The 27903-nt window shown below is 46.0% G+C and overlaps 1 long non-coding RNA gene and 2 gene segments (V, D, J or C); 2 read left to right on the forward strand and 1 right to left on the reverse strand.

Moving 5' to 3' along the window:
• Window positions 1–3559, forward strand: part of LOC126958568 (immunoglobulin heavy constant gamma 1-like) — a 510670-nt gene extending 507111 nt beyond the window's left edge. The window contains 1 exon segment of the C gene segment in view: window positions 2042–3559. Within this exon segment, the coding sequence occupies window positions 2042–2125 (84 nt within the window).
• Window positions 1–27903, forward strand: part of LOC126958570 (immunoglobulin heavy constant gamma 2-like) — a 186921-nt gene that overhangs the window by 96149 nt on the left and 62869 nt on the right.
• The window catches only part of LOC126958621 (uncharacterized), a 150272-nt gene that overhangs the window by 81205 nt on the left and 41164 nt on the right, over window positions 1–27903 (reverse strand). For 2 of the 3 annotated variants that reach the window (XR_007727243.1, XR_007727241.1), the window contains exon 1: window positions 4631–4955. The exons of the other annotated variant lie outside the window; for it this stretch is intronic. This is a non-coding gene — a long non-coding RNA (uncharacterized LOC126958621). Of the gene's footprint in view, window positions 1–4630; window positions 4956–27903 lie in introns of those variants that run through there. 3 annotated transcript variants of the gene reach the window in all.

Below are 27903 nucleotides of genomic sequence, written 5' to 3' on the forward strand. Positions count from 1 at the left end.
CACTGTGCCCCAGGCTGTACCCACCTGTCCAACAGTGTCCCCCATGCTGTCTCCACATGTCCCTGATGCTGTCCGTCATCCCTGACACTGTCCCCCATGCTGTCCCCACCTGTCCCTGACACTGTCCCCCATGCTGTCCCCACCTTTCCCTGATGCTGTCCCCCACACTGTCCCCACCTATCCGCAACACTATCCCCCATGCTCTCCCCACCTGTCCCCAACCCTGTCCAACACACTGTGCCCACCAGTCCCAGACACTGTAGGCCACACTATCCCCACCTGTCCCCAACACTGTCCCCACGCTGTTTCCTCCTGTCCCTGACACTGTCCCCATGCTATCTTCTCCTGTCTCCTCCTATCCCTGACACTGTCCCCCATGCTGTCCCCACCTGTCCCCAATACTATCCCCCACACTGTCTCCACCTGTCCCTGATGCTGTCCCCCACACTGTCCCCGGTCTCTGACACTGTCCCCCATGCTGTCCCTACCTGTCCCCGACACTGTCCCCCATGCTGTCCCCAACACTGTCCCCCATGCTGTCCCCACCTGTCCCCAACACTGTCCCCTCCTCTCCCTGTGTCCCCCACACTGTCCCCACCTGTCCCCACTGTCCCCCACACTGTCCCCCATCCCCGACAATGTCCCCCACGCTGTTTCCTCCTGTCCCCTCCTATCCCCAACACTGTCACCCATGCTGTCCCCACCTGTCCCCCACACAGTCTCCACCTATCCCTGACACTGTCTCCCACTCTGTCCCCTAAAATCCCTGACACTGTCCCCCATGCTGTCCCCAACACTGTCCCCCATGCTGTCCCCACCTGTCCCCAACACTGTCCCCTCCTCTCCCTGACAGTGTCCCCCACACTGTCCCCACCTGTCCCCAACACTGTCCCCCATGCTGTCTCCTCCTGTCCCCAACACTGTCCCCCACACTGTCCCCACCTGTCCCCAACACTGTCCCCCATGCTGTCCCCATCTGTCCCCAACACTGTCCCCCACACTGTCCCCACCTGTCCCTCTGACACTATCCCCCATGCTGTCCCCTCCTGTCCCCACCTGTCCCCTACACTGTCCCCCATGCTGTCCCCACCTGTCCCCACTGTCCCCCACACTGTCCCCCATCCCCGACAATGTCCCACACGCTGTTTCCTCCTGTCCCCTCCTATCCCCAACACTGTCACCCATGCTGTCCCCACCTGTCCCCCACACAGTCTCCACCTGTCCCTGACACTGTCTCCCACTCCGTCCCCTACAATCCCTGACACTGTCTCCCATTCTGTCACCTACAGTCCCTGACACTATCCCCCATGCTGTCCCCTCCTATATGCAACACTGTCCCCCACACGGTCCCCACCTGTCCCCGACACTCTCCTCCATGCTGTCCTCACCTGACACTCTCCCCCACACTGTCTCCACCTGTCCCTGACATTGTCCCCCATGCTGTCCCTACCTGTCCCCAACACTCTCCTCCACACTGTCCTCACCTGTCTCTGACACTCTCCCCCACAGTGTCTCCACCTGTTCCTGACACTATCCCCCACGCTGTTGCCTCCTGTACGCAACACTGTCCCCCACGATGTCCCAGCCTGTCCCCGACACTCTCCTCCATGCTGTCCTCACCTGTCTCTGACATTCTCCCCCACACTGTCTCCACCTGTCCCTGACACTTTCCCCCAGGCTGTCCCCACCTGTCCCCGACACTGTCCCCCATGGTGTCTCCGCCTGTCCCCGACACTGTCCCCAGTGTAATCTCCACCTGTCTCTGGCACTGTCCCCCATGCTGTCTCTACCAGTCCCTGACGCTGTCCCCACGCTGTCCCTGACACTGTCTTCTGTATTGTCCACATGATGTCGGTGCCCTGGCTCTGCTCTCCATGTCCAACCCTCAGAGTAGGCAGTGGTGTGGCTCTGGCAACTGGGTGCCCTGAAGGGCGGATGGGCCTCGGGGGCAGGGCTGTGGCCTGGGTAGCCTGAGGGATGGGTGGGCCCCCGGGGGCAAGGCCGTGGCCTCACTCACCCCTGTGCTGTGCCTTGCCTACAGGTGAAGTGGATCTTCTCCTCGGTGGTGGACCTGAAACAGACCATCATCCCCGACTACAGGAACATGATCGGGCAGGGGGCCTAGGGTCACCCTCTGTGGGGTGTCCAGGGCCACCCAGACCCCACACAGGAGTCATGGGCCATGCTCAGCCACCACCCAGGCCACACCTGCCCCCTGACCTCACCACCCTCAACCCCATGGCTCTCTGGCCTAGCAGTCACCCTCTGACCCCTGACACGCCCCCCTTCCAGACCCTGTGCATAGCAGGTCTACCCCAGACCTCCACTGCTTGGTGCATGCAGGGCACTGGGGGCCAGGTGTCCCCTCAGCAGGACATTCCTACCCTCTGGCCTGCCAGGTGCTCACACAAAAGGAGGCAGCGGCCGGCATACCAGGCGCCCACCCAGGCAGGAGCTGGCCCTGGAGCCACCCCATCCACGCCAGTCTCCTGAACACAGGTGTGGTTTCCAGATGGTGAGTGGGAGCATCAGCCACCAAGGCGGGGAAGCCACAGCACCATCAGGCCCTGTTGGGGAGGCTTCGGAGAGCTGCGAAGGCTCAGTCAGACGGCCTTCCTCCCAGCCCGCAGCCAGCCGCCTCCATTCTGGGCACTCCTGGGAACAGACATGAGGAATGAGGTTGTTCTTATTTCAAGCCACGCACGCTGCTCTCCGGCTCCTGGGAAGAAGCCTCCCACGGAACAGGGTCTCGGTGCCAGCACCGCCCCTTGGCTGCCGGCCCACGCTGCTGGATTCTTGGGTGGAACTCGACCCACAGGGACAGCCAGCCCCAGAGTCTGCACTGGGAGAGGAGGGACCGGGACCAGGGCCAGGCCCAGGACACGGCCACCTCCCACCCACTCCACTCTGCCAAGATCACTCAGAGAAGAGCCTGGGCCACGTGGCTGCTGCAGGAGCCCTACAGGGCAAGGGTGAGGACAGCCCAAGAAAGGGGTGGGCATCTGCCCAGACAGGTCTGCCAGAGGAGGCCTGGTGACCAGGTCCCAGGCAGGCAAGACTCAGCCTTGGTGGGTCCTGAGGACAGAGGCGGCCCCAGAGCACTGGGGAGAGAGGTGGAGGGACACCAGGAGAGCCAGGAGCGTGAACACGGCAGAACTCATCACAGAGGCTTAAGTCCAGCCCCAAGTCACGTGCAGCAGGAACAAGCAGCCACTCTGGGGCATGAGCTGGAGGCGAGACGGCAAAGAGGGTGCCCGCGGCCTGGGGAGAGCGGGGCTGCTGGCCACGACTGCTGGACAGAAGCTCCCACACTCTGCTGCCCGCGTCACGCCGTTCGGTGAATGTCACGCAGAGTCTGCAGACAGGAAGGGAGGCATGAGCGGGAGCACGGCAAGCGCCTGCCTCGGCCGTCAGGGAGGACTCCCGGGCTCACTGGAAGGAGGTGCCACGATTTCAGCTTTGGTAGCTTTTTTCTTCTTTTAAATTTTCTAAAGCTCATGAATTGTCTTTAATGTTTCTCGTTTTTGATGACAATAAAATATCCTTTTTAAGTCTTGTACTTTGTGATGGGAGCAGCCTTCCTGTGTTCACGCGCGTCCTGCGCCCGGTGGGAAGCAGAGTCAGGAGGCAGCTGGTCGAGCTGCACCTCGGGGGCTCCCTGCACACGGCCCCCGCCTCCTGCGGCCACACGCACTGCCCACGCGGCCCTCCCTGGCCCCGTCACTACATGGACCCCGGGGCTTCTCCTCTTGCCTACTTGGATGCAGTTTCTCCTCCTGCTGGGCATGGTGCTGCCTGCCCTGGTCACTCTGCATGGGGCAGGGCTTCCAGGACAAGCTGGGTTGGGGCCTGGGAGCTGGCTCAGACTGGCCAGACAGAGCCACACAGAGGGCCTTCCAGAATCAAGAGGTGGGTGTCAGATCTGTGTGAGTCAGCTCAGGACCACAGAGGGGCGGCTCGCACCGCAGACCTGGATCCTCCCAGGCCTAGAGACCAGGAATCTGAGATGGGGATGCAGGCAGGGCTGGTTTCTCTCAAGCCCTCTCTCCTTGGCTTATACACACCGTCTCCTCCCTGGGTCCTCACATGGCCATCCCTCTGTGTGCCTGTGTCCTAAGCTTCTCTTCTCAGAAGAACACACATCAGATTAGATTAATGACCTCATAGGAACTTAATTACCTCTGCAAAGACCCCATCTCCAAATACAGTCACATTGCGAGGCTGGGGATTAAGACTTCAATATATGAATTTGTAGGGGTCACAATGTAACTCATAACAGTCCATAGTCTGGCCCCCCAAAATTCATGTTTTTCTCACATGCAAAATACATTCATCCTAATCTCAGCATCCCCCAAACTTAGCCCTTTCAGCATCAATTCTCAGCCTGAAATCTCATCAAAATATCACCTTAATCAGGTATGGGTGAAACCTGGTGTGATTCATTCCGGGGTAAGATTCAGCCCATAAGAGACATGTTGGGTGCCAGAAACAAGGACCAGGCAGGAGAGGCAGAGGTGGAGACAGGCATTTTCAAAGATAAAGCTGGGCACTAGGTCGTGTAGCAAGGACAGATTTTCAACAGAAATAACTATTGCAACAGAAGAAAGAGTCCGGCAAGACCTGAACTCACCTCCATCTGTGCAGAGGCGACAGCCTTGTAAAGGGAGACGGTACGGGGAGCAGCGAGGGTGCTCGGGGCTCAGGCGTCGGGGAAGGGAAAAGTTGCCCAGCGCTGGTCAGCGTCCCTGGGATGGGGCCCGCTGTGTCCGCGCCGGCCACTGTTGAGGTCAGGATTCTGTCCTCCCAGAGCCTGGAGACACCGGCCCATCTTCCCAATGGGGACACTTCAGGGAGTGGCTCCCAGGTCCCGAGAAAGACCCTCCTGGGTCACAGGAAATGCACAGACATCGGGAACGGACAGAAGGACGTGTGGTTGCAGCCCTTTCAGCAGACGCCCTGAGAAAGGCAGGTCGGGGTTGGAGCAAACAGTCAGTTCTGGTGCACGGAGCTTTCTCACGCAGGTGTTGACGGGGCAGGGGTCGGCCTAGGGGTGCGGCCAGAAGCTGTTAGACACTGTTAGTGTCTGCTCAAGTCTTTACGAGCCAAAGCTGAGGCCGAGTGGAGAAGCTCCAAGGAGCCTGGCTGGAACTCAGTCAAGGACATGGTCTTGTTACTGAGGTGGCTGCGGTGGCTGGGCTGGGAAATGCCATCGGAGTTTCCTGTGGCAGGAGAGAGACCATCTCACCCAGGAAAAGGGGAGTGGTTGGATTCGTTGGTGTGGCATCGAGCAGCAGGAGCTGCACCAAACACAGAGTTGGGGTGAAATCCCCAGACTCCAGGCCCTGCGGTGCCGTGGGAGGCCTCACCGCTGGAGGGTGGGCTCCAGGGGGCCTGGCCTCAACTGGGTGCTGAAGCCCAGCCCTTTAACTCCCAGGACACACTGCTGCAGCCGCGAGGGGGTGAGGGAGACAGCACCTGGGGTCAGGGCGGGCAGCTGCTGCCTCACCGGCTCTATCCGAAGCCCAAGGATGGCGTCCCAGAGATGCAGGAGAGCTTTGCCCAGAGAACGAGCCAGCCTGCAGGGACCCTGCTGGACAGGTCTCCACCCTCTGCCCTTCAAGCTGGTGCTCTGGTGGGGTGGGCTCCAGTCCACCATCTGATGACAGACGGCCTGGCCAGGCTAAGGAAGGGAAACCCAGGGCAGTGCTGGGCGCTGCATCATTCCGTGCCCTGAGCAGGCCAAGTTGGGAAGAAGCAAATGCTCCCTGCAGCTCCTGCCCAGTGCAGGGCCTGGCACCTGGAACAGGTTCCCTGGGGAAATTGGGCCCCTCCCTGAGGCACCCGGGCCCTACCTCCCACTTTCTACCTGGGACTGAGCATCCTCCAGAGGGCCGGCCCTCCTGGAACAGCCCTCCTGTAGGAACACCATGGCCAGCCCCAAGACACCCCCTCAACTCTCCAGAAAGGCTGCACTGTTGGCGGCCCCCGCACACCCCCCAGCCATCCATGCCGTGATGTAACATGACATGGTTTGACGTGGTGTGATGTCCCTGGTGTGACAGGGTGTAATGTGGCGTGATGTGACAGGACATGGTGTGATGTGCTATGATGTGGTATGACAGAGTGTGACATCCCTGGTGTGACGTTGTGTGATGTAGTGTGACATGGTGTAACGTCCCTGGTGTGACGTGGTGTGATGTTACATGGTTGGACATGGCGTGATGTGGTGTGACATAGTGGGTTCAGGTATGACATCCCTGGTATGATAGGGTATGATATGGTGTAAAGTGGTATGGTGTGATGTGGTGTGATGTCCTATGACACTGTGACATCCCTGGTGTGATGTGGTGTGACATAGTGTGATGTGGTGTGACAGACTGTGACATCCCTGGTGTGATGTGTGTGAGGTAGTGTGATGGGGTATGACATCCATGGCATGATGGGGTATAATATGGGATGACGTGGTATGGTGTGACATGATGTGATGTGATGGGACAGGGTGTGACATCCCTGGTGTAATGTGGTGTGATGCAGTGTAACAGTGTGACGTAGTGTGATGTGGTGTGGTGTGACATGATGTGATGTGGTTTGACATAATGTGATGGTGGGTGACATCCCTGGTGTGAATGGGTGTGATGTCGTTTGTTGGGGATGACGTAATGTGACGTGGTGTGATGATGTGCAACATTCTTGGTGTGATGGGGTGTGTTGTGGTCTGACATAATGTGATGTGGCATAACATCCCTGGTGTGATGGGGCATGATGTCGTTTGATGGGTGTGACGTAATGTGATGTGGTGGGATGGAGTGTGACATCTCTGGTGTGACGGGATGTGATGTGGTGTGACATGCGTGATGTGCTTGACACGGTGTCACATCCTTGGTGTGACATGATGCAGGTTACTAAGAGTTAAAATTCTAATTAATATATATAATTCTGTCTACAAAGTATACCACAAAAAAAAGATGTTTTTTATTTTTAAAAATTATAAGAAAGGCATTTATAAATTATTTTTATTTCAAAAAATAATTATCTAATTTGGAGTTTGTTTAAAGGTTGTTTCAAAGCACAGATTTAGGAAAAACCTAAAAACAAGATAGAAAAGAACCACTCTCATCTGCCGCCATGTAAGATGTACCTGCTCCCCTTCCACCACGATTGTGTTTCCCAAGGCCTCCCCAGCCACGTGGAACTGAATTTAATCTACAAATAGAGTTGAGCAAGTAACTTTAAGGTATATGGACAATAATACCCTTTGCAGCATAAAGACCTGAAAACAAACTAAAGGCCCATCAGTGGGAATTGTTTCAATGAACCACAGAACACTCAGTGGAAAACTCCACAGCCATTAAAAAAGAATGAAGGGGGAGAGACCATCATGGTGGACAAGAGGCAGGGTTAGATTGCAGCTCCGACTGGGACGGACAGAGCACATGTGGAGGCTCGCGTCATGAATTTTAGCTCCAGAACAACTGCAGGAATAAATCAGGAATCCTAAGAGGACCCACAGACCATCTGAAGGAAGCACGCTGCTCCTGCAGGACCCGGAGACACCCCAAATACTGTGAGTTCCCAAACAGTGGAAGTGGGAATGAGAGATCCTCCGTCCTGCACACACACCCTCACTAGAGAAACTGAAGGTCCAACCTTATCTGGAGCTGAGTCAATTTAGAAAGTCAAGTGAAATGCAGGAGTAGAGGGAGCAGCAGGAAAGGCCCTGAGAGCTTGCTGGGTCCCCAAGCAGGACATTCCTGCTTGGCACCATATGAATACTTTGGGAGGGTGGCCAGAGGCACAGGGAAAATGTCACAGGGAGAAGGAAGTCTCCAGCTGAACTCAGGGGAGGGCATGAATCCGGAGTGCAGACTCCACCAGTGGAGGAACAAAGTCCTGTTCTTTCAGAGCTGGGAAGCAGGTAGTCTGGGGCAAGTTCTCTGCTTGCTTGCGCAATGCCTGGAAACAGACTCGGTGCTGTTGGCAAGGGGCATGGTGTGAGTGAGACCCACCCTTCGGATTGCATGGGAGCTGGGTGAGGCCTGTGACTGCCAGCTTTCCCCACTTCCCTGACAACCTCCATGACTCAGCAGAGGCAGTCATAATCCTCCTAGGTTCACAACTCATTGACCTGGGAACCTCACAGCCATCCCCCACAGCAGCCGCAGCAAGACCCATCCAAGGAGACTCTGTGAGCTCAGACACACCTAGCCCTGCCTGCATCTGATGGTCCTTCCCTACCCATCCTGGTAGTTGAAGACAAAGGGCATATACTCTTAGGAGTTCTAGGGCCCCACCCACCGCTGGTTCCTCTCCATACTACCACAACTGATGCTCTCTGGAAAACGCCATTTCCCGGCAAGAGGCCAACCAGCACAAAAATAGAGCATTAAACCACTAAAGCTAATGGACTCCTCATGGAGTCCATTTCACACCCCTGCCACCTCCACTGGGACAGTTGCTGGTATGCACGGCTGAGAAACCCACAGACGTTTCACATCACAGGACTCTGTGCAGACAACCCCCAGTACCAGCCTGGAGCCTGGTAGACTTGCTGGGTGGCTAGACCCAGAAGAGAGTTGACAATCACTACAGCTCGGCTCTCAGGAAGCCACATCCATAGGAAACGGGGCAGAGGGCTACATTAAGGGAACACCCCGTGGGACAAAAGAATCTGAACAACAGCCTTCAGTCCTAGACCTTCCCTCAGACAGAACCTACTCAAATGAGAAGGAGCCAGAAAACCAGCTCTGGTAATATGACAAAACAAAGCTCTTTAACGCCCCCAACAAATTACACTAGCTCACCAGCAATGGATCCAAACCAAGAAGAAATCCCTGATTTACCTAAAAAAGAATTCAGGAGGTTGGTTATTAAGCTAATCATGGAGGCACTACATCAATACAAAGCCCAATGCAAGGAAATTTAAAAAAAAATACAAGAAATGAAGGGAGAAATGTTCAAGGAAATAGATAGCATAAAGAAAAAACAATAAAAACTTCAGGAAACATTGGACACACTTATAGAAATGCAAAATGCTCTGGAAAGTCTCAGCAATAGAATTGAACAAGTAGAAGAAAGAAATTCAGAGCCTGAAGACAACATCTTTGAATTAACCCAATCCAACAAAGACAAAGAAAAAAGAATAAGAAAATATGAACGAAGCCTCCAAGAAGTCCAGGATTATGTTAAATGAACAAACCTAAGAATAATTTGTGTTCCTGAGGAAGAAGAGAAATATAAAAGTTTAGAAAACGTATCTGGGGGAATAATTGAGGAAAACTTCCACGATCTTGTGAGAGACCTAGACATCCAAATACAAGAGGCACAAAGAACACCGGGAAAATTCATCACAAAAAGAACTTTAAAACTAAAACTAAAGCAAGCAATCTACAAAACCTAGGCACATTGTCATCAGGTTACCTAAAGTTAAGATGAAGGAAAGAATCTTAACAGCTGTGAGACAAACGTACCACATGCTTAGTTTCACTGGATACAAAATTCTCAGCTGATAATTGTTCCATTTGAGGAAGATGAAGATAGGTCCCCAATCTCTTCTAGCTTGTAGTGTTTCTGTTGAGAAACCTGCTATTAATCTGACAGGTTTTCCTTTATAGGTTACCCGGTACTTTCGGTTCGAAAATTTCTTTAATTTCCATCTTGATTTCGTTTTTGACCCAATAATCATTCAAGAGCAGGTTATTTAAATTTCCATGTATGTGCATGGTTTTGAAGGTTCCTTTTGCAGTTGGTTTCCAGTTTTATTCCACCGTGGTCTGAGAGAGTGCTTGATATCATTTCAATTTTCTTAAATTTATTGAGGCTTGTTTTGTGGCCTATCGTACAGTCTGTCTAGGAGAATGTTCCATACGCTGTTGAATAGAATGTGACCGCATGATAGGAAATCAATTCCAAAAGGAACCGAATGACAACAGCGACACAACCAGTCAAAACCTCTGGAATACAGCAAAGGCGGTGCTAAGAGGAAAGGTCATACCCCTAAATGCCTACGTCAAAAAGACTGAAAAAGCCCAAACTGACATTCTAAGGTCACAACTCATGGAACTAGAGAAATAAGAACAAACCAAATCCAAACTCAGCAGAAGAAAGGAAATAATCAAGATCAGAGCAAACCTAAAGGAAATTGAGACAAAAAAAATACAAAAGATAAAAGAAACAGAAAGCTGGTTCTTTGAAAAGATAAATAAAATTGATAGACCATTAGCAAGATTAACCAAGAAAAGAAGAAAGTCCAAATCACCTCAATAGGAAATGAAACAGGAAATATTACAACTGACAACACAGAAATACAAAAGATCATTCAAGGCTACTATGAACACCTCTATGCACATAAACTAGAACACCTAGAAGAGATGGATAAATTCCTAGAAAAATACAACCCTCCTAGCTTAAATCAGGAAGAATTGTATGCCCTGAAGAGACCAATAACAAGCAGTGAGATTGAAATGGTAATTTTAAAATTACCAACAACGTAAAAAGTCCAGGACCAGATTCACAGTAGAATTCTACCAGACATTCAAAGAATTGGTACCAATCCTATTGGAGCTATTCCACAAGATAGAGAAAGTGGGAAGCCTCCCTAATTCATTCTATGAAGCCAGCATCACCCTAATACCAAAATCAGGAAAGGACATAACCAAAAAAGAAAACTACAGACCAATATCCTTGATGAACACAGATGCTAAAATCCTTAACAAAATGCTAGCTAACCAAGTCCAAAAACATATCAAAAAGATAATCCACCATGATCAAGTGGATTTCATACCAGGGATGCAGGGATGGTTTGACATATGCAAGTCAGTAAATGTGATACACTACATAAACAGAATTAAAAACAAAAATCACATGATCATCTCAATAGATGCAGAAACAGCATTTGACAAAATCCAGCATAGCTTTATGATTAAAACTCTCAGCAAAATTGACATACCAAGAGACATACCTCAATGTAAAAAAAGCTATCCATGACAAACCCACAGCCAACATAATTCTGAATGGGGAAAAGTTGAAAGCATTCCCTCTGAGAACTGGAAAAAGACAAGGATGCCCACTGTCACCACTCCTCTTCAACATAGTATTGGACATAGTATTAGAAGTCCTAGCCAGAGCAATCAAACAAGGGAAAGAAATAAAGGGCATTCAAATTAATAAAGAGGAAGTCAAACTGTCACTACTGATGATATGATTCTTTACCTGGAAAACCCTAAAGACTCTTCCAGAAAGCTCCTAGGACTGAAAAAAAATTCAGCAAAGTTTTTGGATAGAAGATTAATGTACACAAATCAGTAACTATTCTATACATTAACAGCAATTAAGCAGAGAATCAAATCAAGAACTCAACCCCTTTTACAATAGCCACAAAAAAAAAAAAAAAAAAGAATACTTAGGAATATACCTAACCAAGGAAGGGAAAGATCTCTACAAGGAAAACTACAAAACACTGCTGAAAGAAATCATAGATGACACAAACAAATGGAAACACATACCACGTTCATGGATGGGTAGAATCAATATTGTGAAAATTACCACACTGCCAAAAGCAATCTACAAATTCAATGCAATCCCTATCAAAATACCACCATCATTCTTCACAGAATTAGAAAAACTAATTCTAAAATTCATATGGAGGCCAGGCACGGTGGCTCATGCCTGTAATCCCAGCACTTTGGGAGGCCAAGGCAGTAGGATCTCTTGAGGTCAGGAGTTCAAGACCAGCCTGGCCAACATGGTGAAACCCCATCTCTACTAAAAATACAAAAACTATCCAGGTGTGGTGGCATGCGCCTGTAATTCCAGCTACTCAGAAGGCTGAGGCAGGAGAATCACTTGAACCTGGAAGATTTGCAGTGAGCCTAAATTGTGCCATTGTATACTAGTCTGGCCCAAAGAATGAGAACCTGTCTCAAAAAAAAAAATTCAAATTCATTTCCAAAAAACAGTCTGCATAACCAAGGCAAGACTGAGCAAAAAGAACAAATCTGGAGGCATCACACAGCCGTATTCCAAACCATACTGTGAGGCCATAGTCACCAAAACAGCATGGTACTGGTTTAAAAATAGGCAAATAGACCAATGGAACAGAACAGAGAACCCAGAAATAAACCCAAATACTTACAGTCAACTGATCTTTGACAAAGCAAACAAAAACACAAAGTGGGGAAAGGACACCCTATTCAAAAAATGGTGCTGGGATAATTGGCTAGCCACATGTAGGAGAATGAAACTGGATCCTCATCTCTCACCTTATACAAAAATCAACTCAAGATGGATCAAAGACTTAAATCTAAGACTTGAAACTATTAAAATTCTAGAAACTACAAAAATTTCCAATAACATTGGAAAACCCCTTCCAGACATTGGCTTAGGCAAGGACTTCATGACCAAGAACCCAAAAGCAAATGCAATAAAAACAAAGATAAAGAGCTGGGACATAATTAAACCAAAGAGCTTCTGCATGGCGAAAGGAACAGTCAGCAGAATAAACAGACAACCCACAGAGTGAGAGAAAATCTTCACAATCTATACATCTGACAAAGGACTAATATCCAGAATCTACAACAAACTCAAACAAATCAGCAAGAAAAAAACAATCCCAGGGGCACCCAAGATGGCCAAATAGGAACAGCTCCAGCCTCCAGCTCCCAGCGTGAGTGACACAGGAGACAGGTGATTTCTGCATTTTCAACTGAGGTACCGGGTTCGTCTCACTGCAGCATGTCAGACAGTCGGTGCTGGTCAGTGGGTGCACTCCAACAAGCGAGAGCTGAAGCAGGGTGAGGCATCGCCTCACCTGGGAAGCACAATGGGGAAGGGAATTCCTTTTCTTAGCCAAGGGAAACTGAGACACACAACACCTGGAAAATCAGGTAACTCCCCCCCAATACTGTGCTTTACCAAGGATCTTAGCAAACAGCACACCAGGATATTATATCCCACGCCTGGCCTGGACGGTCCAACGCCCATGGAGCCTCCCTGATTGCTAGCACAGCAGTCTGAGATCTAACTGCAAAGCGGCAGCGAAGCTGTGGGAGGGGCGCCCACCATTGCTGAGGCTTAAGTAGGTAAACAAAGCCACTGGGAAGCTCAAACTGAGTGGAGCCCACCTCAGCTCAAGGAGGCCTGCCTACCTCTGTAAACTCTACCTCTGGGGACAGGACATAACTAAACAAAAACCAGCAGAAATATCTGCAGATGTAAATGTCCCTGTCTGACAGCTTTGAAGAGAGCAGTGGTTCTCCCAGCATGGAGGCTGAGATCTGAGAACAGATGAACTGCCTGCTCAAGTGGGTCCCTGACCCCTGAGTAGCCAAACTGGGAGACATCCCCCACTAGGTGCACACTGACACGTCACACCTCACACGGCTGGGTACACCTCTGAGACGAAGCTTCCAGAGCAAGAATCAGACATCAACACTTGCTGTACAGCAATATTCTATCTTCTGCAGCCTCTGCTGCTGATACCCAGGCAAACAGGGTCTGCAGTGGACCTCAAGCAAGCTCCAACAGACCTGCAGCTGAGGGTCCTGACTGTTAGAAGGAAAACTAACAGAAAGGACACCCACACCAAAACCCCATCAGTGTGTCACCATCATCAAAGACCAAAGGCAGATAAAACCACAAAGATGAGGAAAAAGCAGTGCAGAAAAGCTGAAAATTAAAAAAATCAGAGCACATCTCCCCCTCCAAAGGAATGCAGCTCATTGCCAGCAATGGAACAAAGCTGGACAGAGAATGACTTTGACAAGTTGAAAGAAGAAGTCTTCAGTCAATCAAACTTCTCAGAGCTAAAGGAGGAACTACGTACCCAGCACAAAGAAGCTAAAAACCTTGCAAACAGAAGGGAAGAATGAATAACTATAGTAACCAATGCAGAGAAGTCCATAAATCGAACTGATAGAGATGAAAACCATGACACAAGAACTATGTGACAAATGCACAAGCTTCAGTAACCGACTTGATCAACTGGAAGAAAGAGTGTCAGTGACTGAAGATCAAATGAATGAAATGAAGTTGAGAAGAGAAATTTAGAGAAAAAAGAGTAAAAAGAAATGAACAAAGCCTCCAAGAAATATGAGATTATGTGAAAAGACCAAATCTACATCTGATTGGTGTGCCTGAAAGTGACGGGGAGAATGGAACCAAGTTGGAAAACTTTCTGCAGGATATTATCCAGGAGACCTTCCCCAACCTAGCAAGGCAGGCCAACATTAATATTCAGGAAATACAGAAAACGCCACAAAGATACTCCTCGAGAAGAGCAACTCCAAGACACATAATTGTCAGATTCACCAAAGTTGAAATGCAGGAAAACATGTTAAGGGCAGCCAGAGAGAAAGGTCAGGTTACACACAAAGGGAAACCCATCAGACTAACAGCAGATCTCTCGGCAGAAACTCTACAAGCCAGAAGAGAGTGGGGGCCAATATTCAACATTCTTAAAGAAAAGAATTTTCAACCCAGAATTTCATATCCAGCCAAACAAAGTTTCATAAGTGAAGGAGAAATAAAATCCTTAACAGAGAAGCAAATGCTTAGACATTTTGTCACCACCAGGCCTGCCCTACAAGAGATCCTGAAGGAAGCCCTAAACATGGAAAGGAACAACCAGTACTAGCCATTGCAGAAACATGCCAAAATGTAAATACCATTGATGCTAGGAAGAAACTGCATCAACTAACGAGCAAAATAACCAGCTAATACCATGATGACAGGATCAAGTTCACACATAACAATATTAACCTTAAATGTAAATGGACTAAATGGTCCAATTAAAAGACACAGACTGGTAAACTGGATAAAGAGTCAAGACCCATCAGTTTGCTGTATTCAGGAGACTCATCTCACATGCAGAGATACACATAGGCTCAAAAGAAAGGGATGGAGGAAGATCTACCAAGCAAATGGAAAACAAAAAGAGGCAGGGGTTGCAATCCTAGTCTCTGATAAAACAGACTTTAAACCAACAAAGATCAAAAGAGACAAAGAAGGCCACTACATAACGGTAAAGGGATCAATTCAACAAGAAGAGCTAACTATCCTAAATATATATGCACCCAATACAGGAGCACCCAGATTCATAAAGCAAGTCCTTAGAGACTTACAAAGAGACTTAGACTCCCATACAATAATAATGGGAGATTTTAACACCCCACTGTCAACATTTGACAAATCAACAAGACAGAAAGTTAACAAGGATATCCAGGAATTGAACTCAATTCTGCACCAAGCAGACCTAATAGACATCCACAGAACTCTCCACCCCAAATCAACAGAATATACATTCTTCTCAGCACCACATCACACTTATTCCAGAATATACATTCTTCTCAGCACCACATCGCAATGATTCCAAAATTGACCACATAGTTGGAAGTAAAGCACTCCTCAGCAAATGTAAAAGAACAGAAATTATAACAAACTGTCTCTCACAACACAGTGCAATCAAACTAGAACTCAGGACTAAGAAACTCAATCAAAACCGCTCAACTACATGGAAACTGAACAACCTGCTCCTGAACGACTACTGGGTACATAATGAAATGAAGGCAGAAATAAAGATGTTCTTTGAAACCAATGATAACAAAGATATGACATACCAGAATCTCTGGGATACATTTAAAGCAGTGTGTAGAAGGAAATTTATAGAACTAAATGTCCGAAGTGAAAGCAGGAAAGATCTAAAATTGATACCCTAACATCACAATTAAAAGAGCTAGAGAAGCAAGAGCAAACACATTCAAAAGCTAGCAGAAGGCAAGAAATTACTAAGATCACAGCAGAACTGAAGGAGATAGAGACACAAAAAACCCTCCAAAAAATCAATGAATCCAGGAGCCAGATTTTTGAAAAGATCAACAAAATTGATAGATGTCTAGCAAGACTAATAAAGAAGAAAAGAGAGAAGAATCAAATAGACGCAATAAAAAATGATAAAGGGGATATCACCATCGATCCCACAGAAATACAAACTACCATCAGAGAACACTATAAACAACTCTATGCAAATAAACTAGAAAACCTAGAAGAACTGGGTAATGTCCTGGACACTTATGCTCTCCCAAGACTAAACCAGGAAGAAGTTCAATGCCTGAATAGACCAATAGCAGGCTCTGAAATTGAGGCAATAATTAATAGCCTACTAACCAAAAAAGTCCAGGACCAGATGGATTCACAACTGAATTCTACCAGAGATACAAGGAGGAGTTGGTACCATTCCTTCTGAAACTATTCCAATGAATAGAAAAAGAGGGAATTCCTCCCTAACTCATTTTACAAAGCCAACATCATCCTGATACCAAAGCCTGGCAGAGGCACAACAAAAAAAGAGAATTTTAGACTAATATCACTGATGAACATCGATGCAAAAATTCTCAATAAAATACTGGCAAACCGAATCCAGCAGCACATCAAAAAGCTTATCCACCATGAACAAGTGGGCTTCATCCCTGGGATGCAAGGCTGGTTCAACATACACAAATCAGTAAACGTAAATCCAGCATATAAACAGAACCAAAGACAAAATCCACATGATTGTCTCAATAGATGCAGAAAAGGCCTTTGACAAAATTCAACAGCCCTGCATGCTAAAAACTCTCAATAAATTTGGTATTGATGGAACGTATCTCAAAATAATAAGAGCTATTTATGACAAACCCACAGCCAATATCATTCTGAATGGGCAAAAACTGGAAGCATTTCCTTTGAAAACTGGCACAAGACAGGGATGCCCTCTCTCACCACTCCTATCAACATAGTGTTGGAAGTTCTGGCTAGGGCAATCAGGCAAGAGAGAGAAATAAAGAGTATTCAGTTAGGAAAAGAAGAAGTCAAATTGTCCCTGTTTGCAGATGACATAATTGTATGTTTAGAAAACCCCATCGTCTCAGCCCAAAAACTTCTTAAGCTGATAAGGAACTTCAGCAAAGTCTCAGGATACAAAATCAATGTGCAAAAATCACAAGCATTCTTACACACCAATAATGGACAAACAGAGAGCCAAATCATAAATGAACTCCCATTAACAATTGCTTCAAAGACAATAAAATACGTAGGAATCCAACTTACAAGGGATGTGAAGGACCTCTTCAAGGAGAACTACAAACCACTGCTCAGTGAAATAAAAGAGGACACAAACAAATGGAAGAACATACCATGCTCATGGATAGGAAGAATCAATATCATGAAAATGGCCATACTGCCCAAGGTAATTTATAGATTCAATGCCATCCCCATTAAGCTACCAATGAGTTTCTTCACAGAATTGGGAAAAAATGCTTTAAAGTTCATATGGAATCAAAAAAGAGCCTGCATTGCCAAGACAATCCTAAGCCAAAAGAACAAAGCTGGAGGCATCATGCTACCTGACTTCAAACTATACTACAAGACTACAGTAACCAAAACAGCATGGTACTGGTACCAAAACAGAGATATAGACCAATGGAACAGAACAGAGCCCTCAGAAATAATACCACACATCTGCAGCCGTCTGATCTTTGACAAACCTGACAACAGCAAGAAATGGGGAAAGGATTCCCCATTTAATAAATGATTCTGGGAAAATTGGCTAACCATAAGTAGAAAGCTGATACTGGATCCTTTCCTTACTCCTTATACAAAAATTAATTCAAGATGGATTAGAGACTTAAATGTTAGACCTAAAACCATAAAAAACCCTAGAAGAAAAACTAGGTAATACCATTCAGGACATAGGCATGGGCAAGGACTTCATGTCTAAAACAGCAAAAGTAATGGCAACAAAAACCAAAATTGACAAATGAGATTGAATTAAACTAAAGAGCTTCTGCACAGAGTAGATTTTTGCAATCTACTCATCTGACAAAGGGCTAATATCCAGAACCTACAAAGAACTCAAACAAATTCACAAGAAAAAACAAACAACCCCATCAAAAAGTGGGCAAAGGATATGAACAAACACTTCTCACAAGAAGACATTCATACAGCCAACAGACACATGAAAAAATGCTCATCATCACTGGCCATCAGAGAAATGCAAATCAAAACCACAATGAGATACCATCTCACACCAGTTAGAATGGCAATCATTAAAAAATCAGGAAACAACAGGTGCTGGAGAGGATATGGAGAAATAGGGACACTTTTACACTGTTGGTGGGACTGTAAACTAGTTCAACCATTGTGGAAAACAGTGTGGCGATTCCTCAAGGATCTAGAACTAGAAATACCATTTGACCCAGCCATCCCACTACTGGGGATACACCCAAAGGATTATAAATCATGCTGCTATAAAGACACATGCACACGTATGTTTATTGTGGCACTATTCACAATAGCAAAGACTTGGAATCAACCCAAATGTCAGTCAGTGACAGACTGGATTAAGAAAATGTGGCACATATACACAATGGAATACTATGCAGCCATAAAAAAGGATGGATTCATGTCCTTTGTAGGGACATGGATGCAGCTGGAAACCATCATTCTCAGCAAACTATCGCAAGAACAGAAAACCAAACACCACATGTTCTCACTCAGGTGGGAATTGAACAAGGAGATCACTTGGACACAGGAAGGGGAACATCACACACCAGGGTCTATTGTGGGGAGGGCGGATGGGGGAGGGATAGCATTAGGAGATATACCTAATGTAAATGACGAGTTAATGGGTGCAGCACACCAACATGGCACATGTATACATATGTAACAAACTTGCACGTTGTGCACATGTACCCTAGAACTTAAAGTATAATAAAAAAAAGAAAAAAGAAAAAACAATCCCATCAAAAAGTGGACTAAGGTCATGAATAGAAAATTCTCAAAAGAAGATATGCCAATGGCCAACAAATATATGAAAAAATGCTCAGCATCACTAATGATTAGGGAAACGCAAAGCAAAACCACAATGCAATACCACCTTACCCCTGCAAGAATGGCCATAAACAAAAAATCAAAAAACAGTAGATGTTAGTGTGGATGCAGTGATCAGGGAACACTTCTACACTGCTGGTGGGAATGTAAACTAGTACAGCCGCTATGGAAAACAGTGCAGCGATTCCATAAGGAACTGAAAGTAGAACTGCTATTTGATCCTGCAATCCCACTACTGGGTATCTACCCAGAGGAAAAGAAGTCATTATATGAAAAGGATACTTGCACATTCACGTTTATAGCACTACAATTTGCAGCTGCAAACTTGTGGAACCAACCCAAATGCCCATTAATCAACAAGTGGATAAAGAAACTGTAGTATGTATATATGATGGAATACTACACAGCCACAAAAAGGAATGAATTAATGGCATCAACAGCGACCTGGATGAGATTGGAGACTATTATTCTAAGTGACGTAACTCAGGAATGGAAAACCAAACATCTTATGTTCTTACTGACATGTGGGAGCTAAGCTATGAGGATGCAAAGGCATAAGAATGATACAATAGACTTTGGGAACTTGGGGGTAAGGGTGAGAGAGGAATGAGGGATAAAAGACTACAAACATGGTGCAGTGTATACTGCTCGGGTGACGGGTGCACCAAAATCTCACAAATCACCACTAAAGAACTTATTCATGTAACCAAATACCACCTGTATTCAAATAACCTATAGAAAAATAAAAATTAAAAGAATTAAGAAGACAAAAACATTTTAAAAACAGTAAGTAGAAGAGAGGTATGTGAAGGAAGTTATGGGTATGAAGATGTATTTTTGGTAACAAAGGTTAAAAAGAAAAGAGAATAATTTTTTAAAAAGGAAGATTCTTGTGTGATAAATTTTTGTCATAAAGTAAAATGACTGCTTACTTGAAAAAAGGAGGTATCAAACAAAGCAGAATGTCTCAACATGTCATAAAATATCTCAGTAAGTCATAATAAGATGTGTAAATAATGAATTTATGAAAGGAATTTTGCGTGTGATCAAGATGGCTATGATTAGAAGAGAATTATTTGTAAGTCTAAAGACTGAGCTTTGCTATTAAAAATACACTAATATAAAACTAAAGATTTAGTTTCGTGTGTTAGAACAACAAGGTTATCTTGAAGTATTGATCTGTTCTTAAAACTACAAGAAGTTTTTATTTTTAATCCTAAAATCTCTTCTTTAACAGACCATTTCTATTGCTTCCTGGGATCCATTTACTTTCCCTAGTTTCAGGTTGGAAATGATGTCCTCTTCGTGTAAAATGGGAATTTCATTTCTTGACATAGACTTTTCCCCTAAAGCTTCTCAGATTTAGATTTCAGAAGTTCAACTTCTGTTGTATCTCACAGCACATGATTTATAGATCATGTCTATAAATACAGATTTATCCATCAGTGCCTTCAGCTCTTCCTCCCCATGAGATGGCCTGGGGTGATAACTCTCTCTTTCAACTTTTTTATCAACTCCTATCACATTTTTTCTCCCATTAAAACTCGGCTGTCATGGCTTGATGCCGAAATGTTTATCCTGAAAGTCTAGAAAACAAATTTCTCTCCAGTATAATTCCAGTATAACTGAATTGTCCCATGTAACCAGGAAACTTCTCATGCTCTTACTTTTCCTATGTGTTCCCCTGCTCAGGTACTAGTTATCTTGTTTACATTTCTCTACTAATGGTTCACACTTACAGCCTTGGACACACTCTTTCTCTGCCTAATTAAACTCAGTGTCTTTTTCATCAGGTTTGACTGCCAGTTGATCTACATGGGCTTCCCATGAGGGGACACAATCACACTGCAGGAGGCATTTCTCTAACTTTTGCGTAAGTGGCCTAAAAAAACAAAGATTTTGTATTTTACTAGTATGATTTTTTGTGTTGTCTTTATGAGGTTTTTGGTTACTTAGGAAACTTAAGCTTTGAAGAAGTTAGGTCCTTTTAATCCATGTAACTTTCCGTATTACTTTTAAAGTCTTTTGATGATCACTAGTTAAATACATGGCCATATTTAATAGTGACCTGTGATTCTGCTTTCATCAACCATGTTGATCCTGTTGACATCTTTGGCAGGCTTCCTCAGGATCAAACTTCTAAAGTAAGTCTTTTTTATCTAGAATTGACTTAGGGATTTTACAGTTAGACCCCTGGAAAGCCTCAAATAATTTCTCTCTCATCCCATAGAGAAAATAAATGATTAGGCTTATATGGTAAATTATATGGGAAACATTGTCAAATCATAAGTGATATTAAATCTTCTTTCAGTTACGTATATGGGTATTCTATGGATATGATGTTTCAAAACTTATATAAATTCATATAAGTCTATAATGTTATCAGCCATAATTTTGGTTATGGTACATCTTCTTTAAAGCTATATTTGTATGGAGCTGTTATTGATGTGCGTATTCTAAAGATTACGTGAAATTTATAAAACCCTGACGGTTCTGATGTGATGCTATCAGTCACAGTCATGATTCTGTTTGTTACCTTAAAACGCTACAGTAATTTTTAAAAAGTAAATTTCCTTATCAATTGCTGATTATAATGAATTTTCATCAGCTGTTTAACCATGACTGTTTTGTTTTTGTGACCCAGAGTTATTGTTTAGATTTTTCTCCAAGAGCATTTGTCATCAGCTATTGTCCAAAATGGCTTTTCATGGAAGAGACTCAAACAGGAACTCTTCAATACAGTTTCCTGATAAAAGATCAATGGACTCAATAAAAAATTTTCAGAACTCTAATAAGACACTGAGAAACTCAAAAACCCCTGATCAAGCTCAAGCAGAAAAACTAACTTCATGATATTGAAGAGCTGATGAGGGGAATATTTTCATGAATTTTATTTGAAGCATTGTTAGTTCTTTACTTAAATGTTTTCTTTGCCAGATTAGAGGAAATTTTCTCTCTAAGGTTGTCTATAGTTTACAGTAATTTAATAAAGTATACTTTTTGTGAACAAAGATGAAAGCATTTATTTTCCCCCCTACTTGATTCCTCCAAAATTCCGAAACTATTCATGAGTGTTCTTATGATGATGTGGCTATTTGTGTAAGTCCAAATAAAAACTTGTCTCCTTACTGCAGGATATAATTGGAAACATCAGGCATAATACTAAGGCTTTGGCTGAAATATCATATTTGAAAACTTTGGAAGGCCCATACATAGACCAGCCTGGCCAACATGACAAAACCCCATCTCAACCCCATCTCTACTAAAAATACAAAAATTAGCCAGGTGTGGTGGTGGGCACCTATAATCCCAGCCATGGGAGGCAGAGCAGTCTGTATGAGGTATTGAAGTATGAGATTCCTATTTGATCAGTGTACAGAGGAACAGTAATGCTTCTAAAGAAAAGCTATAACACACCTGTTTATAGATTGTAGCTATGTGCATTATTTTCAAGTTCTTGTTTTCTACCTACAGACTAGATCCTGAATTCTTCTAGATTCTTCCAATCCAACTTTCTTCCATGGAGGAAAATGAAAGCTATTCTGTTCCTGAAGCCCTATAAGCTGAAGCTAGATAAATGTTAAGAAACAAGTCTCCTGCTTGATGCCCAAGTCAGACAGAAAGTGCACCAGACCGCCCAATGTCACGGCTAGAGACATTCAAACTGCAAACCAGGATGAGAATTTCACAATTTCACTCTGTAGACAGCTTCTCCCGAGTCATGGGAACAAGACTCCATATCATAATGGGACTCTTACCTGTCCTAGGATTTATTCAAGTAATTGCAAAGTAATTAATTGCCTTTAATCCTAGACATTGCATAATCCTATTATGCAAACTAGGATTGTCATATTATTACTAATTTTACTTCTTATTTTCCCTTTTTAAACTTTGTATCTGTTACTTGCTGAATTTTTTCAGAAGTACAACTTCTAATGGAATAATGCTAGCCCAGCACTTTGAGATGATAGCAAAAGACTACAGCACAACAAAATCGAACTTAATCATGTACTCCAGGTAGACTTAGCCTGAAAGCCATTCTCTTCAAACCTCCTTTGTTACTCAAATGTGGCTAAAAGGATTTTGACACTGACTCCTAGACATCAATCACTCCTTCAAACATGTGATGAGACCAGAAACCTGGCACAGGCCCATCCAGGTACTGAGGGACATCAGAACCTACCACAGCATGGTCCATCAGTGAGAATTCCAGAGAAAGACCTTGACCAAAAGGAGAAAATATGATGAAAGTGGTCAGAATCAAAATGGAGTCACTTGTGTTAAAAAACCAACAAATAAAAGAAACTCTGACATATAAACCCAGAGAAGGATAAGAAAAGAAGCGTTTTCATGCATAAACACCTGCTAGCAAAAACTATCACAAAAGACTATAAAAAACACAGCCTCGCACAAAGACCATTGCAACCTCACACAAAAATACTTCTGCGAGGACATCTGCCCAGCAACTTCTTGTGAGCCTCATACTGGCATCACCCTTGTTATTGATCCTTGTAGCCAAAGATTACCTCGAAACGATCATGTAATCGTCCTCATTTTTCCTTTAAAAACCTTTGTTGTCCCTTACCTCCCCGAATATACACGTAGTTTATGATGGTACGTGCGCTCCCACTGCAATGCTTGGGGACCAAGTTCCCGCCACACCTCACTCTTCCCCAGTAAATATCATTTTCTGTTAGAGTCTCTCTCTGTTCGTTATTTAGCTTGACAGGTATTTGGTACAGCAGCCAAAACAGGCCAAGACGTTGTCCGGAATCTTCCAGCAGTGGACGGGGGGCCTGGATTTGACCCTGTCAGTTGGACACAGGCTTCTCTCACTCCACCAGATGAGGAAACAATAGTGGGGTGTGGCGGGAGCTTGCTCCCCAAACAGGTCCTCCCGCCACGTGCCCTCCCCACCCACGGATCAGAGACGGGATGAGGGTGAGCCCGGGTGTCAGCCATGTGTCCCCAACCCGGTGCCTCATTTGCTCCTAGGATGTGCCCTGTAGGTCGTCTTCTTGCAGCTGTCCCGCTCAGTCTCCCCTCAACCCCTGCTCGTGCTCTTGGCGAGCTTATCAAGATTGTGGTTTCCAACAGCAACTGTTCATGGTTTCAACTCGTATCTGTCCCTAAGTGTGGACTTTTATTCCATGCGTTGGCACTGGCAATCAGCTGTGTGCCTCCTACTCAAGACATCCGAAACTAAAGGGGGATAGTCGGCTAAGTCAGGCCCCAAAAGTGTCCTCATCCAGATTCCCAGGACCGTGACTCTGAGATCTTACATGGCAAATGGGACTTGTGTCCTCATCCAGATTCCCAAAACCGTGACTCTGAGATCCTACGTGGCAAACGGGACTTTGCAGATGAGATTAAGTGAACGATCTTGAGATGAGGAGAGGAGCCTGGGTTATGTGGGTGGCTCCGAATGTGATCACAGGTGTCATATGAGGGAGGCAGAGGGAGACGTGAGACGAAGGAGAAAGCGCTATCACTTCAAAGCCAGAGGTTCCTGCTGATCCTCCGGCCCCAGCCCCACCCCACGGACCACGTGGTCTTTTTAAAACATGAATCTGTCAGGGCAGCCCATTCAAACCCTCAGAGACGTTCCCACTGCACCAAGAACAAAGTCAGAACTCTCAGGCCTGACCCACTGCCCTCAGCCAGCCTGGATCCCCAGTGCCCGCAGGCCTGCCCCTGGCCTCAGAGTGTAACAGGCTCCCTCCCACCACCCATCTGCATGGCGGGCGCTTTGTCATTGCCTCCCCTCTGAGAGCACAGACAGCCACAGCTGACCTCCGTGTGAAAGGATGGATGAACAGTCAGGCCGGGCGAGGGCTCTCAGAGCCTGCTGGCCAACGGAGGGAGCAGCTCAGGCCTCTGCCACGAAGCCCCCCAGGTGTGATCACAGTTGCCGCCCAGCTGTCCCCAAGGAGGCAGCTCTCGGCTTTTCCCCTGGGCCTTGAATCTGCAGGGAGCCCCATCCACAGGCCCCTGGGAGGCGGGAAGACATCTCGGGCTCCAAAGCCAGTCACCTGTGATTCCCCTGAGGACGGTGAGAACCCAATCTGACGGTGTGGGGCAGATGGTCTGTATTTGAGCTTTGCTTCTCTCTAGCAATCATACCTAGGAAATGCCCTAAAGTGCATGACGCGACGCACTTTGTCCCCAGCAAACTCCCCACCCTGCGCCTGTTTCTAGTGCCGGGGCTGGTCCAGCACAGCCTGTGCACTTGCCCGAATGTCTACAGCCCTGGCCCTCAGCCGCACTGTGTTGTTTTCATGCACCTTCATCCAACAGACTTGCTCCGACAGAGTGATTCAGGGAGCTGCCCTCCAGCACCACTTACCCTTTTCATGTTACATAAATGTCCGTTGAGTCCTGACCAACTACAGAAATCTGTCTGCTGGGGGCATGTGACGGCCCCAGGTGGCCCAGGGCCTCGCACAGGAATGTGTTTACAGCGTTCCCATCACTGAAGCCACAGTCATAACTCAGCCTCGTGACATGGGCCAGGGCCCTCGCCCCTACATGCTCTGCAGCTCACCCGTGTCGCCGCAGCCTCCTGGGCCTGGACGCCACCCTCTGAGGGGGCACTCGGGGCAGAAACATCTGTTTCCAGCTTGTAACAAACAGGACATGTGTGCCTCGCACACCTAAATCAATGCTTGACAAGCCTGGCCTGGTCTCGGGGCACTCAGCACCAGCTACCTGCCTGGGCCCAGCCGATCTCCTCTCCCTTGGTATTCTGAGGGAAGAGTCTGAGCCCTTTCTGCCCTGCTAGACTTATGGACAGAGGCCCCCCAAGACCTGGACAGAAATCAGGCCATAGTCTCCAGCCCCAAAGAGCCTTCCAGAGGCCTGCACCTATCCTCCCCAGCCGAGGCCCTGATGTCTGTGGCTGTGGCCACAGCCAGCTCTGTACTTGCCAAGTTTATTCTAGAAAACATTGGTTTGGACAAGACCTCAAAACAGAATTGGGGAAATGAAAGAGAAAAGAAAAAGCATTTCTGCTCTCATTGTAAGGACAAAAAGCAATTAAAGACCAGCACAGAAACAGATCAATAATCAGACCAGAAAAAAATATGGCAAAATATCTATATTCTCTTAAGGTGAATAAGTGTTTTCTCAGAATGAGGCTAAGGCCAGGAACAGTGAAAAGTAAGACTGATGAATTTGCCCACAGGAAAAAAGTAAAGAGTCTCCAAGGACAAAGCCTCCGTAAACAAAGCAAACAACACAGGAAAGAAAGTGACCAAAGTATCTAACATCAGAGAGAGTCTGCATTCACATGAGTTCCAGAGAGACAGAACCTACAGGATGTGGATGTGGATATCGACAGAAATAGGAATCAACACGGACACAGGCTATGGCCACAGGTATGGATAGAGGGAGAGATGTGAGAGAGAGATTTTAAGGAATTGGCTCACACAATTGTGGAGACGATTGTCCAAAATCTGCAGGGCAAACCAGCAGGCTGGAGACCCAGAGAAGAGCTGAGGCTGCTGCTTCCGTCCAAAGTTCAGCCTGCTGGCAGAACTCCCTCCTCCTTGGGGACTGCCGTCTGTTTTCTCTTAAGGCCTCCATCTGCCTGGATAAAATCCACCCACATGATGGATGATGATCTGCCTTACGCCAAGTCCACTGGTTGAAATGTTAATAACATCTAAAAATTACCTGCACTATCTAGACTGCTGCGTGGCCAAATATCTGGGTACCACGGCCTGCCCAAGTTAACATCTAAAATTAACTCTCACGGAGTCCAAGTAAATGAATGTAAAAAAAAAAAAAAAAAATGATGAATGAGACAAACTCAACCTTGGAGAAGTCTTCAGTGGAACATGGGGAAGAAGAGTTCAGTTTAGCAAGCTGCAGACACAAATAGCCAATAGAACTCCATTTAATAATGGAGATTATTAAAAGTCACAAATCGTCAATGGAAAGCAACTTACAATGTGATGTTCCTTGAACACCTACTGTGTGCCAGGCAAGAGCTAAGGTGGACACATGCAGTGTGCCTGCACTGCAGCACTAAGATCCTGGCGGGGAATGGATAATACAATTAAAACCCAATCACAAAGAAAACAGAAGGGAAAAAAAGCAATTAAAAACAAATAAATGCTCCATAAAGGACAACAGTGCCACGTGAGGGTGTGGTCATCAATGTCAGGCATCCAGAATGTGTCCTTGAGGACATGGACCACTGGGAGATGCATCCCAGGCAGACGGAGCAGGAGGGGAAGGGTCCGGGCCAGAAACGTGCTTGCCAAGTTCAAGAGCAGTGGGAAGGCCAGTGGGCTTGGGAAGGAATTGGCTGGAAGGACAGGCCTGAGGCCAGACTGCACGGGGCCAGACCGGCCCGATTCCAGCCTTGGACTTCACTTCATGGTGACAGATCCTCGGAGGGACTTGAGGAGGGGTTGTGTGTTTTCCTGGGAGCCACAGGAAAGTGAGTGGCACTGGGCTGAGGAGGGGAGTCACAGGACCCACCAGTGTCTACGCAGGGTCCCAGTGGAAGAGCAGAAAAAATCCAGAAGAATATATAAAAGTATTCAAAAGTAATTCAAAATAACAAAAATCCAAAATATTCAATAATTTAAATGTTATTACTTAAAATAGTACTACAAATAATAAAAACATATATTATTAAATATAATAGATCACTGGCTATAATGCCAATGTACAGAAATCCGTTTTATTACTATAGAACAGCAACAAACAGAAAATGTGATTCTTATAAAGATGGCAGACGTCTGCTTCTATTAAGGGCATACAGGGAACTCGGACCAGTTAGCAAATCTGAAAGAAATACTTTAAAAATCTGTCTGAAGGTAATGGAGAGATATCAAAGTGGTGAATAATAGCCACCAAAGTAGTTGTCATTTGTGGCCACTTCCCCCTAAGCCACCCCCCGAAAGCATTTGCTGATTCTGGGATAGTCAGCGAGAAGCTCAGCAGAAATCCTGACAATCTTAGAGCTAGGGAGAAAAAACTCAGAAGCCAGGACTCACCAGGAGAAAGGCACTTGGGAACTCCCTGTACTTT

This window comes from Macaca thibetana, chromosome 7 (assembly GCF_024542745.1).
Source record: "Macaca thibetana thibetana isolate TM-01 chromosome 7, ASM2454274v1, whole genome shotgun sequence".
NCBI lineage: Eukaryota > Metazoa > Chordata > Mammalia > Primates > Cercopithecidae > Macaca > Macaca thibetana.